We start from the raw sequence: 15,753 nt of genomic DNA, 5'->3' as shown, positions 1-15,753 counted from the left end.
TATGAAGGTAATCTGTGGAAGATTTCACTTTGATTCTGCCTAGAATTATCAAAGTAGTTCAGTAAGCTAAATAAATAAATAAATATTGTAAGTTACAGAAGCAAAAAAGAGGAGGAGATGCTGGCATATAGAGTCAGGATGAATACAAGGCACTGAAGACACATGACCTTTTGATATTACAGATGAGAAGGCCACATGCTTCATATTTGTCCCATTAAAAGTGAATTGATTAAAGCTCTGAATTAACTGATTAAGCTCTGAATGTGGCATATGTGGTATGTGGTGCCCTTCAATAAGTCGGAGCATTACATGAATGGAGGCACTTCTTATGAACATGACAGTGATATCTGATGTGGTATAATCTGGTTTATAACTCTGTCTGTGAATTGCTTCTCTCACTGTGGACCTCACATATTCCTGCATACTCTTTTCATCTTAACAGCTAGAGTTCCTCTACATGGTACTGGACTGTTATGGCACAAAATTTACAGAGGAGGATTGATAGAAATAGCAGAACGTGAATCAGATCCGACTGTAAATTCACAGGAGCCGAGAATGCTCATGTATCCACACCTGGAGCCTTGAACTTCTTTCCTGGAAGAACAGATGCTTTATTCATCTCCTCCTGTGTTGCTCTTTTAAGTTGCTGCTGGCGGTCGCACCCTGTCGACTTGCCGGACAATGAGAATTGTTCATTTATGTAGCTGTTATTCTACTAAATTGTCCCAGAAAGGCTTAATCAGATAATTTTGAGTAGGAAATAAGTTAAGCCGGTCACATGACGTGGTTCACATCAGGAGAAGTGGAGATATGCTAATCTTTCAATGCATAGCTGAGTCTAGAGGCAGATTAAGACATTTTTAGCTGATACAAGAGCAGATCTGTTGTCAGGGTTCGCCATCTCTCTGCAAGCAAAGCTCAGGCCTCAAGGCGGTATCATCTGTAAGTTACAGTCTCCATATGTTGAACGGCACCGATGTAATGGTGATGTGGGAGATAAGGCCTGATAAAGAAACAGGAGAACAATAGAGAGTACTTCTGTCTATTAGATAGCTATCATCTGAAGTGTATGGTATGATAATGGGACTAAAAGGCTCCATTATCCATTAGTTTGTTGCAGACTTGGAAGCAAAGAGCAGAGATGAAGGCTTTCTTTCACTGGTCCTTGGAATTTCCTCTTTCTCACAGTTATCTTTAATCATTTAGTGTTGCCTCAATTATGTATCATATAAAAGTTTCTGTGTTTCTGATGAGGATATTTTAAGAAGAGGACATCAAAATATGTGCAGAATGCACAACTGGAAGAACCTTGGTTAAAAAGGATTTGTAATAGAGCTTATATGCACACACTTCCTGTACATGAACACTCCCTGATGGATGCATTGTGTCCGCCTGTATAACAGTGATGTTAATGCTTCCTTTATATAAATTACTAACTCACATCCCAGATGCTTCCATGTAATGTGTGTGTGTGTTTTGTAAAAGCGACAGAGACACTTTTTTAGTTTGAGTTTTTTTTTAGTTTTTAAACTTTAAACTTTAAAACTAATGTGGTTGAAAGAATTCTTTCTCTGCCTTATCATATTATTTTGTTGCTTGGTTAAATGATGTGTTCATATAAGTTTGTGAAAAAAGAAACACAAGTGTAACACTAGTGGGAAAAAAAGAGTTTATGTGAGAATATTCCAGGTCGGAGGTATTTGGTTGGTCATAAGTCACAGAGGTCATTCCTTGTCCTCACGTGCTGACGCTATTCCCAGATACCAGAGCACTCTTGAGAGAGACGCGAGGCTGACCCAACCCCTTCTTGTCTTTGTGAGCATAAAAGGCAAGGAAGAGGCCTTGCTCCTTAGAGAAAGAATGGCTTCCTAAACCCCACATCCTGTGGCACAGTGCTGCACATTCACAGGCAGATCTCAGCAGCAGCTCACATGAACTGAACTGGCTCTTTCTCAGAGAAAACAAACTTCTTAGCAAAGTTATTGCTGCTTTCTCTCCCTATTCTCGCTCTTTCTGCCACCACCTGACCATCTCTCTATCACTACCAGATTTGTTAGCAGAGAAACAGTGCAAACATTATGCATCAGATTTTGTTTCTATGGCACAGGCATCTCAAACTGATGCAGCTGCAAAGAGAAAGAAAGCAAACAACAAAAAGAAGTGCAGAGGTAGAGAGCTTATGATTTGATGTTTGTGTGTATGACTTGGACCAGTCCTGTTCCTGTGGGATTGTTGAGGAATGTTTTTTTTTTTACTATTTGGAACAATAACCGCCCAGAACAGTAATGTGTGGGCACATGAACAGAGCCCTGCACAGAAAGCAAGAAGCTCATATCTCCCAATGACAGAAACACAAGTGCAGCAGTATACATTTCAATGACAGCTTGCCAGATTTCTGTATGAGAGATAGACACCAAATCTGCATTTTGGACTTAACTGCATCATATATCCTCAACACAGGGCAAGAGTGCCATCAGCGGTTGGGTGGAGTACAAGTGTATGTAAGTGCGTTTAAAGATGGAAAGTCCCCTCTGAGGCCAAGAGATTAGTAGGAGTCTTGCTTAAGTAGGTTAACAAAGTAACATTTCATCCACATGCGCTTGCTTACACACACACAAACACTAGAGTCTAGTTATCAAGATGAACCGTATATTGAAAACTCTGTTTGAACCTCTAAATCCCCCTAATGGCCTCATCAGAGGTTAAGGGTCAACAGGATGAGCCTCTGAGGGTCATGTGACTGGTCAAGATGGGATGCAGATGGACTGGCTGATTAGGAGAGGTCAGAGACCTCTGTAATCTGAAGTAGGAATATTGGATCTGTTAGAAGCATTAATGTGGCGTGGAGCTGGCCTAAATGCAGTTGAGTGAAAGATGACCTATTGTGTTTGGTGCTGTTAATTTCAACTAAATCAGTGTAATGATGTCTAATGATGTTGTGTTATTGGACCAATGCAGTTTTTTCAGCCTCTTTGCCACCCATATTGTGTTTATTTCCCCCTTTCACTCATTTTCTCAGCATGTACAGTGAGCAATAATTTGCTGGAATTATCCCACTAGCTCTTGAGGATCAGCCAACCCACGTTTTTCAAGGCCTGAGAAATTCTCTAAAACAATTTTCCCATTTGCAGAGTTAATTTTGCATGTGAGGATTCCTGGGTGGATTGTTGACATGGCTGGTGGTGTCCTGCTGAAGAGGACTGTACAGTGTTCCTTCTTCAAGTCAGACGTCCGCTGACATGTTCAACAATTTCTGATGAGCTGTGTTTGCCGTGCCATCCACAGCTGGACATGATTGGCTTGACTGCAGCATTACTGTAGGCATGTCAGCTCTCTGTGTTTGTTGAGATACTGAAGTTAAGTGTAGCTGCTTGACTGTGATAAATGGGTGATATACTTGATGTGTTTTTGGTAGAGATGCAGTTTTCTTAACTTTCAGACCCCAGTTCTGGTCTCCTAACCCCAAATTTAATGACAGGCAACATTAACCTCACTCTTGGTCGTGCATGAACAGGCTGATGATTGACTGGTCATTAACTTGTGTGTGTGTGTGTGTGCATTCAGTCCTTTCATGCATTGTCTTACAAATATAGGCTAGATTTACCATGGGAAATGTAAGTGCAACTTAAAGATCAGATCCCATGAAGCTTGCAGAAGTTTTACGATTTCAGGGATTTTCACCAAGTCTGGTATTCATTTTATTGTTTTTTTGTGTTTACATCCCTTGCATGCATATGTTTCTGCACATGCACATTTATGTCTGTTTCTTCTTGCAGACATGTGCACTTGAGTGTGTGTGTGTGTGTGTGTGTGTGTGTGTGTGTGTGTGTGTGTGTGTGTGTGTGTGTGTGTGTGTGTGTGTGTGTGAGAACAGCTCTCTGCAGATGCATCTGCTTTTGGTTACAGGAGCCCTGAATTATTTCAGTGGTATAGATGAATACAGGTGCTGCCTGCAGCCAGAACAGGGCATGTTTTACATCAAACTGATCTCAGCAAACAAGTGCTACAGGACTCCTTAAATAAAGGAAACAGAAAACATAGCCCTGTTTTATTGCAGAATGTATATGTATGTAGGTAGGACTCTCTGCTTGGCCTTTGGTGTCTCTGGAGTATTGATGTGGTACTACTGTGTGTGTCTGTCATTTGTAATGCTAACTGAGATAAGACCAAATATTTTAGACATTTGGAGCTGTCAAGTGGGCATTCGTTGAAGGAACAGTTGATAGATGAGATAGACTGATACTTTCATTTACGCTAAATATGGAGCTAGCATCTGGTTAGGTCTCTCTGGAGAGAGTGGTATCAATCTTCTCATCAAACTCACAAGAAAGCAAAGCTCAAAATGTCAAACTATTGCTTCCAGATTTCAAGTAGGTACATCCAGAAAATTCTATATCTCACCTATTTTGTTGTAATGCTCAGTGCAGGTATTACTAATCTTATTGAATTGATTAAACAAAAAAACTTGCGTTTTTTAGTCTAATAAGGTTTGAATTTCTCCACTAAATTAATCAAATGTAAAATGGTGCTTTCATACCACTGACAACAAGTGGATATGAAATATGTTCAAAGAATCTAGCTCGCAGGAGCAGTTAATATGAAAAATAGTTTGGCTCAACTCAATATCAACCCTTGGCATTAAAAAGTGCTGTTTCATGTCGTACCATTCCAGTTAGTGCGCACACAGCTCACCCCTCACACAGACATACACTCATACTGTTTACAGAGCAAGTTGCACCAGGAGCCTTGTCTACCAAGTATGGCAGTCAGACAGAAAATTCCCCTCCTCCACTTCTATTCGCTCATCCCAGCCTCTCAGTACCAGAGAAGGCCAGGAATGTCAGAGCAGCCCAGTTCAACCCAGCACAGTCTGAAAAAAACATGTCTATCCTCCTCCACACATCTTTTATTATTTTGTTTGGGTTTTTTTCTGTTAAATCCACTCTCTCTCTCGACTCAGTGTGTGTAGCTGTGGACTGTTGTGGGACAGTCACTAGCACCTGTGATTTTATTGGTGGCGAAGAAAAATCACAAAGCAATGCCCAGAACCACAGAAAAGCCAGAATGAGTCAACTGCAGAGAGACCCTGATCTCATACAGTTTTCATGACTTCAGAATCAGCTAATAAGAAGCACTAGTATAGGTTCTTTTGCTCATCTGCTTGTGTATGTGTTGTTGCTGCTAAATTTATTACAAAGCACTGTCTACCCTGTATTTCACTGTGGTGTTTTATTGTCTCATTTAGTGTTGCTTAATGAGCCCTGCTGCCAAGTGAGATCCTTCTGACGTTTATGGAGTAAAGCTACCCTGATTGTCTCCATATGTAAGCCATGATCTATGGCTTAAGGCCACGAGCACGTCTTTATGGGGTGACTTACACAAGTTAAACATCTTAGACCAATACTATGGCACTGTAGTAAATTGACTGTAACAGAGCAGGATCCTAATGAAGATGCTGTATAAATGACCTTGAAACACTTGTTATCTGTATAGGAATTGGGATTGACCATAAAGGGACACAGAAGTTTGTAACACTCATTTTGACACACTGAAAGAAAAATGTGCTGTATAACTCTACTTGTTATTTCAGTCCACAAAAGGACCCAGATGTTTATGAGAAAGTTCATGGATACGTCCAATTTAACAATGTTGCACAATATTTACTGGTGGGACACAAAGCTGAAATTTCATCGGAGGTCATTAAGAGCAATTAGATCAGCCAATTTGAAATCAACCCAAACCACCAAATGCCCAAAACATAGAATGAAATGTAAATAAAAAAGTAAGTAATGCAACAATATGGCTAACTTGTGTACTCATGGTTCAGAGGCCATGAGTTGCTGCAGTTTCCAGTTTATACTGAAGCAAAACAATTTAGTCAGAGGGATTGTGACAGTCTAAAACTCAGAGATTTGGGGGCGTGTGAAGAAGAGAGGAGCTATTACAAATCCATGTGAGAAATCCAAGCAGCTCAAAACCACTGACATGCCCTTTAGATATCTCAGGGGAAGCAGCATTGTGGCTGACAGTATAACAGTGTAGTGTTGGTGTTAGATGTCTACAACAAGCTGAACATTACACACATGTTTCATGTATTGTTGCCAGATGCTGCAGTATGTTCACCTGCTAGCTGCTAACTTTGTCTGTCTCCTGTTTGGTGTCGAACATAACGGCATAGAGTAGGCTCATCAGAGCTTTTTGCTGAAGATTCATGAGAGCAGTAAGACTGAACCAAAACAATGTAATTGTTGGGCCAGAAAAACCAAAACAATGAGCTGAAAGTTGCTAAAATGCTCCATAGAGCTATGGGGAACTGAAGAGATTGATAAAATTATCTGTGGGTTTTTTAAGATTAAGACATTACATTTTTCACCTTTACTTGACAGTTAAAAGTGCAAAGAAACAGTAACCATAGCTAAAGGGGTGTGACATGCAGGTCCTGAATCCATCCACCAATGTTGCAGGTATGCATCTTAACTACTAGGTTACCAGGGTGACCCACAAATGACACCTTCCACATTACACAAAGTCATGAGCCACTGTTCATATAAAAATATTGATGAAAGCAACTTTATCTTGTCTTGTCTCTCCAGGCTGTGAGTAATAAATAGGCTACAAATGATCTTGAAGTAATCATCGTTAATCAATAACAGTCACTATTGTAGAGTTTATACCAGACTCTTGTTACACTCACAATTGACTTTGGTTAAGAAGCTGGTAGGAACTAAAACTAACTGAGGCTACATATCAATGGACACTTCAAAGGATGTCCATATGTACATTGAAAGAGTTCACTAAAAGATTGATCAATACCTAAGATACCTAAAATACCTAAGATTTAGCTAAAACAGACTGGAGCTTCATATTCAGCTAAACTTCAGAGTTTATCTTTGCATCGAACAAGGACTGTGGACCTTCTATCTCTTGTATTGAAGTTACAATAGGAAGGGATCTCCTCTCAGCTGGTATAGAGAGGAGGAAGGATCAGTTACTGTTTCACTGTACACATAGGCATGTGAGTATTGTACCAACATCCTGTTAATGAACCACACCATGTAAATGTAAAATACTGCTGCAGAGTAGTTACAGTAACTAAGGTTACAGGTGCATATCCATGTGAGAAGAAGAGCAAGCTCGACAAAACTCTGGAAAACAAAGTAAAAATGTGAAATTGAATGGGCAAAGTTATCTAGTTCCCCTTCAGTAAAATCCCTATCAATGTGGAAGGAAGCCTCTTCTCTGCTCCCCCTCAGCCGAGGAGATAAACAAACAGTGATTCCTCCAGTCAAACCATTTTCTGTGGATACCTAGATTTTCACACCATGGAGCCAGGAAAAAGTGTGTTTTGTTTTCTGAAAAAAAAAGCAACAGACTTCTGCAGCACTTGTTTCCAGATAAGAGAAACCGGAAGTTTTGTGCATGACTTTGGTTAAAGATGTCAGCCCCAACAGAGAATGGTATCAGATCAAATCAAAGGAAAAATGGCTTGCCTGTTTGATGAGCATGTAACTTCATATCTTTTGGCCATTTGAACAAACTGGGTGCTGCCTAGATCTTGTCTCAATTACCATGTGTGTATATATATCATTTAATACATTTAAAATTCATACAGTAAGTGGTAACATACTGTATTTCCATTTCCTTGACTGGATCTCATGATGGTTGTGTGATAGTCATTACTGTTGAAGGTGATCTTAATGTTGGGCTCTTACACTTTATTTGTTTGTGTGTGTGTGTGTGTGCTATATACGCACATATACTGACTGTACATGTAAGGGAGAAGAGGGGATGTGAAATGACTCATCCGTCGTCCCACACTTCAGCACCCCTCCAGGATCCCCCGGGGTTTTCTGAGATACTTTAGCATAAGTGGGAGGTTATGGCAGGAATATGCTGGGAATGTGATGTCTTTCAAAGAAAGGTCTGTAGATGACATTGACCAGATGTTTATGTGATCATTCAGTTTCCTTTAACATGCAAGGAAAGATGTTCAATGTGGAGCACTCTGGTGGTGGGAACATTTCTGCCCCTGTGTGGGAGAAATCAGTTCTGCAGCAAAAATATTCACAACACCTTTGTACAATATTTAAGCAGCAGGCTGAGACGAATGAAAATATTATAACTGTGTCACACAAAATGAAAGTTTTTAACATTTTAGGGCACATTTTTAAGTCTATCACCCATATTTGGAGGTCGGTGTGAGGGGTGGATTTGCCCACTTTGGCAAGAAGAACAGAGGCAGTGAGTCATAGAGCCACATAAAGCTGAAGGACAAACTGAATGACTGTACCCTGAGGGCTGCAAAGAAAGCGACCCTCTATGTAGATTTGGGAAAATGGGAAAATCTGGAGGCCATGACACAAGCTCATAATTGTGCAAATACTATAAATTATTTTCCATTTCCTTCTATTGTTTACACTTTGTACATAAATAGTTAAGATGCCTTTACTCTGTAAGAGGATGTTTGATGAGACAGAAATGCAGTTTCATTGAGACAGTATGCTATTGACAGGTTGTGGGGTTGTGGAAAAGTTGAGAAATCCTTTTCCCTGAAGGCCTTAGAGATAAAGTCAAAGTTTCAACATGAATACAGTACAAAAACTGCTTACAGAGGAAATGGAAACCAAGCAGCAACCGCAGAAAACACTGTGAATGCTGCAACACAAGCAGCCAAGCAGTTTGAATATTGAGATTGAAAGTTCATTCTTCACCTTGGAAACCAAAGTTGATAAAACAATCTCAGCACAAGGTCCATTTAGCAGTTTAGGAGCCCAGTTGTCGTGTAATTGTAGATGTTTAAATTTCCTTCCAGCTCCAACTGCTGATGAAGATTGTGTGATATGATCGAAAGGGCCAGAACAGCTGCTGATTGGACCTTGTGGTGAGACTGTTTAGTCATCTGCTGTTTCCAAGTTCAAAAATGGACTTTTAATTTTAATCTCAACTCAACTCAACTTTTATGCCAATGTGGATGAGAGATCTTTAAAGTGCTTAGACAAAATAGAATTTTGAATATCTACATTTCCATGACAACTGGGCAAACTCTGTCTGTTGAGGAAGATCGTGTGATACAACTGAAAGCTCCAGAACAGCAACTAAATGGACCTTTTGGTGAAATTGTTTTGTCAATCAGAGTATTGTATTTTCCTTATTCCTGTCCACAAGGTGAAATCTGTGAAAATGAATTTCAGATATACAAAACCCGGTCCATGTGCTTGCCATCGTGCTGCATCTCCTGACTGGGACCCAGTTATGCAACAGTTCTATACACTCACCGTATGTTTACATTGAGAGTCTTCGTGTTAATGTCTTTGGACCAGCATCTCTTGCTAGCCAAGGCATGTGATCTCGAAAGTAAACATTACTCATTACTTCCTCTCTCCTGGGTTCATCTGAGTGCTGGATTTCCATATCTGATGATGTCAGACATATTGAGTAAATGCTGTTGAAACAGTAAACCTTTTTGGGAAGAGGCTTGAACTGATGTAACCTCCAGCACCTTTACATTATGAAGGCCTGCACTCTGTGCATGCATGTGCCTCTGTGTATTATAGCCACCCCATCCTCCTCTTCTGTTGGCATTTTACGAATCTATCTCAGATTTTGTCAAAGCAAACTTTCAGGCTTGTGTTTCCCTACCAGCTCCAGCCTCAGTAAACAATCACAAACAAGCACGCAATTATGATAAGGCACTGTTTTGCGCAGCACTCAGTGAACGTAAACACCCCACCAGAGTATGTCATATTCATTTTTCATAGTTCAGAGACATCCAGACTTAGGAATGACATAAACACTTGTCCTGAGACACGTGAGGCTGTCTGCAGCAGGTTTACTGGATCTGATACAGAGCCACAAGTGCTCAGTGACTCACCAGCCACTGTATATTCACAGTGGACACTCAACACTGCAGAGCCTCAGGCTTCTGCTCAGTCTGTTTGCTCTGTGAAAGATCATGCTGTTTGGGAAGAGTAACGTCATCTTCATCTCCTGATTTTCTCACAGTCTGTGGCTCCAACACTATTCACCATGTGTACACCCTCTACTGTGCTGGTAGTCTGTGTGAAGAAGTGGAATGAGTAAAATAGCAATGACACAATGTTAAAATACAGGAAATTAACCAGAAACAATTTTGATAATTTACTAATTGTTTCAGTCATTTCCCCAGCAATTTTCCACCAGAAATGCCAGATGTTATCTTGTGTCTGCCTCTTAAATGTGAGGATTTGCTGTTTTTCTCATCCATTCTTTTCTCATTCGTGATAAACTGAATATCTTTAGGTTTTGGACTGTTGGTCAGACAAAACATACTATTTAAAGATATCACATTGGACTCTGTGAGTATAACAAGTCTTTTTAATTATTTTCTGACAACACCCCCCCCCAAAAAAAAAAAATTAATTGATTCATCAGGAAAATAACAGATTTTTTACAGTTATAGTCTTATCCTGCAATTAAAATACTACTGGAGTAAAAGTATGGCTAAAAGTTCAAAGCAAATATAGCAAAATATTGATAAAGATAAATGTAGTGGAGTAAAAGATACAATATCTCCCTCTGAAATTTAGTGACGTAAAAGTATAAGTGGTACAACATGAAAGGACCCAAGAAGAAGTACAAGTATCTTAAAACTATACTTATGCACAGTACTTGAGTAAATGTACTTTGTTAAATTGCACCATTGTCTGTATGCTCATTTCAATTTTGGCTCATGTATGAACTGGTAAGGCTTTCATCCACTACTCATCTCCATGAGGTAAAAAACTTATATTCATGTTAGAAATAGATCCCCTTCTTGTGGCTTAGCTGAACAATCACATCCCTCATCATCCTATATACCTGAGGATCTGTCTGATAAGGTCCTCTTAAGATCCCTTTTCCTCCAAAACATAGATCAGACCACAAAATCATCCACTATATGACTGGAAGAGTCATTAGCAAGACGTTCTTTTGGTGCAGATGTCAGTCTGTTCTTTGTGCCATCGCTCCCATCTGGTGTTTGGGTTTATGGCAATGCATAACGGACATAGAAGGAAAACATACAGGTGAAATCAAAGACTGTAAACTCTGCTTTCATCTACCTGCAGATTACTGTTCTGTGTTTGGAGATCCAGCATTAGACTTGACAGGGTGGTGCTTTTCATCACACACACAAACACACACAGCGTCCTCATCGTGTGTGTCGGTTTGAGGTTTGGGTTCCCTGGTCATGCCCACCAACGTGCAGGAATGTCTGCTCAGCCAAGTTTTGTCTTAAAGAGGACACAGAAAAATGCACACAAAAGACAAATCTGAGACAGACAGAGAGCTACAGGTGAATGTGGGAATATTAAGCAACACAACCATGAACAGCTGTGATTTACTTCAGTGGTGCTGACAATATGCAAGCATGTTCCCTCATCACATTAGCGTGCCTTAACTCCCTTGGTGACTTCCAGCACCAGGAGCTCTTATTGCTGTGAGCCAGCAGGTTTTTTTGTTTTTTTTTTATAATAAGGCACACATGTGCTTCATTTTCAGAGTAAATATTCCTTTCCCTTTATTTGTCTTATGACAGTAATCTGATGTGAAGCAGGTGTTCCTAAAGTTTTCCTATGGCATGACAGAAATTAATCTGTTAAAAAAAACAAAAAAAACAATTAAGGAACCAGAGGTGGAGAGGTGTGATGGGGTGAGTCAGAGGTGTTTGAAAGAGCAGGAATGGGAAATGACATGCTGTAGAAGGCCACACATGTGCAAATAGAGGAGAACAAGTGCACTGGGACAGGGTGGGGGCAGTTGGGGCTTGAAGAGTGTAGAGTGAAGTCTGTTTCCCATGATTTCTTAAAGCTCCAGAGCCACATATTGATTCAGTTATCAGGTATGTTGGAGAGGATTGCATGTAAGAGGGAAGACAGGGAATAGAAGTAAGACTTGGACAGGAAATTGAGTTATAGAAATTCTATAATTGACACTGACTTATGTATGAGATGTCATGGTTAAAAAGTTGGGAATGGATCACAATGGATGTTAATGGAGCCATTTATTTCTTGTGTGTGTGAGAATGAGAAACAGACAGAAAGAAATTCTTGTGGTTATAGCTGTGTACTCTCTACCCAAGCCTGCGGAGCATGTCCAAAGCCCTGACAGGCTTTTGGCTGGACGCCTTGCACGTGAGTCAAGCAACAGCTGGATGATTGAGGGAAAAGGGGAAGAGGAGCAATGGAAGGGAGCAAGGCCAGTTCCCAGGCTCTGGCCTCTGGAGAACCCAGAGGAGAGGAAGCAGGGGGGTGGGGTGGGGGGGACTGAGAGGGCTGAGGCCAGCTGCGTTGATGTCCTGCTGCCTGCATGTAGTTCTACAAAGCTCATCAATGACCGCTTGATGTAGCTTAAAAATAACCTGACTACGGGAAATAAAACCTTTGATACCTTATTAACAGCATCATCAGTAAACGTAAAGCTGCTACAATCTATATTTTTATATTAACAATTGATCAAATGGCTATATGTATGCGCAAGGGGTCATGATCAGATAATTATCAACCAACTTGGCAGTTCCCATCAGCTCTAGAGAGCTTTTCAGCATTTTCAGCTCAGTCTTTTATTTTTTTACGGCAAGTTTACTGTTTTGGTTCACTTTGACAGCTCTCATAGTGTCATTTCCAGCTGCACAAAAAGCTCTGTTGAACCCACTGTACACTACCTGCCCAGCACCAAACAGTGACAAAGTTAGCAACTAACTTTTGAACATAGTGGAGCATTTAGCAGCTGAAGAGACAGAAATTTCCCTCAGGAGTTGATAGAGACCAAGACAGAGTTAAAAGCAGAGTGAATATTGGACTGACATAAATCATGTGGCCACATAAATGCTAATACTGCTCCATATATTCTGGATGTGTAAATAAGCAACTGTTTGCTAACACATTTCGCCATCTCACCTTGAAAGTTGATAATATATTAATTTTGTGTTTATGGCTTCTTTCCATTGTTCCCAATTGGCCAAAAAAATAGTCAATGTACGTTTAAGATACAACAGAGTGCAGAATAGTAGTGACCTCTTGAATTATCCAGAGTTCCCTATTTCTGATTTATAAATGCCTATCTGTGGGATAAATCAGCAGGCTTGCATGAAAACACTGTAGGAATCTGTTGAGGCATTCACTGTGGTGATTTAATGTGTCAGTGGGTTACCTGTAATCCATCTCACAGGGGCAGAACACTTATGTGCTATAAAAGACAGAAGAGATTGTGCAACACACATTATGGACTTCCTTTACTTGGACGATGTTAAATGACTCTCAGCAGGTGTCCGTTACACAGCTGGCGAACACTTATGTAGGACAGTTGATGTACTGCTGGCTTAAAACTTAATTTTTACAATGATACAATGTGCTTTCTTTCCTTTTGTCAAACTCAAACCTACAATTTAAGTTGATGGATCATTTATTTGTTTCTCTTCTTCCTCAGGGTTGCGGGGCATCATGTGGAAAATGTGACTGCAGTGGTGTGAAAGGAGCAAAGGTGAGACTTCTGCTTTAACATTTGCCAGTTTCACTAACATTCAATCTTCATGTATATTTGTGCTTATTTGATATGAGGCCTTGCTGTTGACGCAAAGTGCAGTCAACAGCTACCATTGCTATGTAAATTCATAGCAATGGTAAATGGACTGTGCTTGTATAGCGCCTTTCTAGTCTTCCGACCACTCAAAGCACTTTTACACTACAAATCACATTCACCCATTCATACGCTGAATGGGTACAGGGGCTACCATGCAAGGTCCCAACCTGCCCATCAGAGGACACTAACCATTCACACACATTCATACACTAATGGCACATCAGGAGCAATTTGGGGTTAAGTATCTTGCCCAAGGACACATCGGCATGTGGACTGGAGGAGCTGGGAATCGAACCGCCGATATTCCGATTAGTGGACAACCCACTCTACCTCCTGAGCCACAGCTGCCCCATCAATGCTACCTATGTTCAGACTAATGGAGTCAGCTCAGTGGGACGGACAGGAGTCAGGCCTGGGTGGAAATACTGTGGATGGGGCTTAGTCACGGAGCAGAGACCAAGAAGGGAACAAAGATCAGTTTGAATTAGAGCACAGCTGGGCTGAAGGCCTTATTCCCATCCAACTGAGTGAAACTCTCAGATACAGATGTGCAAGCGGCAGGGACACCAGCCATGAATTGGCTGTGAGCTTTTGAGCTTTCAGCAATCTAGCATGAGAGTTAATCACTGACCTGAAACATGAAAAGATGCTATTAAATGACCAGGGCAATGTAGCAAGTACATTTTTCCCACTGAAAACAACTGCTTAAACTATTTTATTGTATTCAATGGTAAAAAACCCAAAACAAATTACAAATAGACATTAAAGGACAAGTCTGGGGATATTTTTCTTGATGTCAACAAATCACATTAAACCAAATCCACAGATAAAATAGTTCCCAACAGATTTACCTCCTACTACTCCTGTTTGAGTAACATTTACTAATATTACAGTGCCCAGCTGTTTTGAAAAATTGCTTTGACCTGTTTCAAAAGATTTATGTCTTCAGTAGGAATTAATGGGCTAGGGGCTGAGTGACACAGTTTTGGGAAGTTGGAAGCTATTTAGAGATGGACTTTGACATTGTTGGTTTTGGTCTTTTAAAGTGATTTGTTGACAATAATAAATATAGAAACTGAATATCACCAGCCTTTAAACTGTTAAACATAACAATTATATGTGGGAGGTGTCAGAAACAAGCACATATTTTTTGTGACTGCGGTATAAACATAAATACTTGCTCTCTATATGAACTGCATTTAATTGTTTGATCTCTCAGCCCCCCCCCCAACCCCACCCCCACCCAAAAATGTAAGGAGCGGCTCCCAACATGGAGGTCAGAACCCCCACAAGGGTTTGCAAGATAAAGAAGTTCTAGAAAGTGTGGACCTATCCAGTCACCTCTCTGTCTACATTTATGCAAATGCATGCTCTTTAGGTTTGTTTTTGCGATATTAGTTGTATTTTTTGTTAATAATATTGGACAATGATAACATGTGACTATGAGTCACTCATCAGAATAGAGAAATGGTCAAACTCACTACTTTGTAAACTCTTCTCCTGCCGACTCTGCTATCTGGCTGGTCGAGGTTTTCAAATGTAAACATTGGAGTACACATTGAGGAAAAGGTGAAGGGGATAAACACCAGTTATGATAGCGACCACATAGACAAGCAAGAGCATCTCTGCGTCCACTTCTGCACCCATCTCAACATCGGAGGAAACACCAAGGTAAATGTGGAGGGATTAAACACCAGCTGCGATCCGGGCCACATGGATCTTCTCTGGCAAGCATGGATTACCAGAACCATCCGAGATGCCATAAACACACACACTGCAGCCTACAAATTAGGGCTGCAGTCTGGAAACATGGACAATTATAAGCAGCCTAAAATGTAGTAAAAGAGGCAAAAAGGGATTACAGGAAGAAAGTGAAACTACAGTTCCAAGAGGGCAATGCTAGATGTTTAGAACATGTGGCAAGGTCTAAGATTTCTCCTACACAAAATTATGTTAATTTTTTCAGACTTTCTTTCTATAATTGTATCTTTTGCAAGTGAATTATAATAAATTGTACTGCTTTAGCACTTTAAGATTAAAACAAAGGAAAAAAATCCCTTTTTGGTTAAACTGGTTAAAGTAGTATATGTAGTCGGTAAGTCAACATTGCTTTGTTTAATGTTGTCACAAGCAAAAAATGTTTGGAACCACTGCTGT

At 40.3% G+C, this 15,753-nt stretch overlaps 1 protein-coding gene across 1 annotated transcript in view; it reads left to right on the top strand.

Annotated features, from left to right (window-relative positions):
* The window catches only part of col4a1 (collagen, type IV, alpha 1), a 46,371-nt gene that overhangs the window by 6,592 nt on the left and 24,026 nt on the right, over positions 1 to 15,753 (top strand). Inside the window, exon 2 of the mRNA XM_042426298.1 lies at positions 13,444 to 13,497. Coding sequence (XP_042282232.1) covers positions 13,444 to 13,497 — 54 coding nt within the window. The remainder of the gene's footprint in view (positions 1 to 13,443; positions 13,498 to 15,753) is intronic.

This window comes from Thunnus maccoyii, chromosome 11, assembly GCF_910596095.1.
Source record: "Thunnus maccoyii chromosome 11, fThuMac1.1, whole genome shotgun sequence".
Lineage (NCBI taxonomy): Eukaryota > Metazoa > Chordata > Actinopteri > Scombriformes > Scombridae > Thunnus > Thunnus maccoyii.
This window is presented reverse-complemented; position numbering and strand designations above follow the sequence as displayed.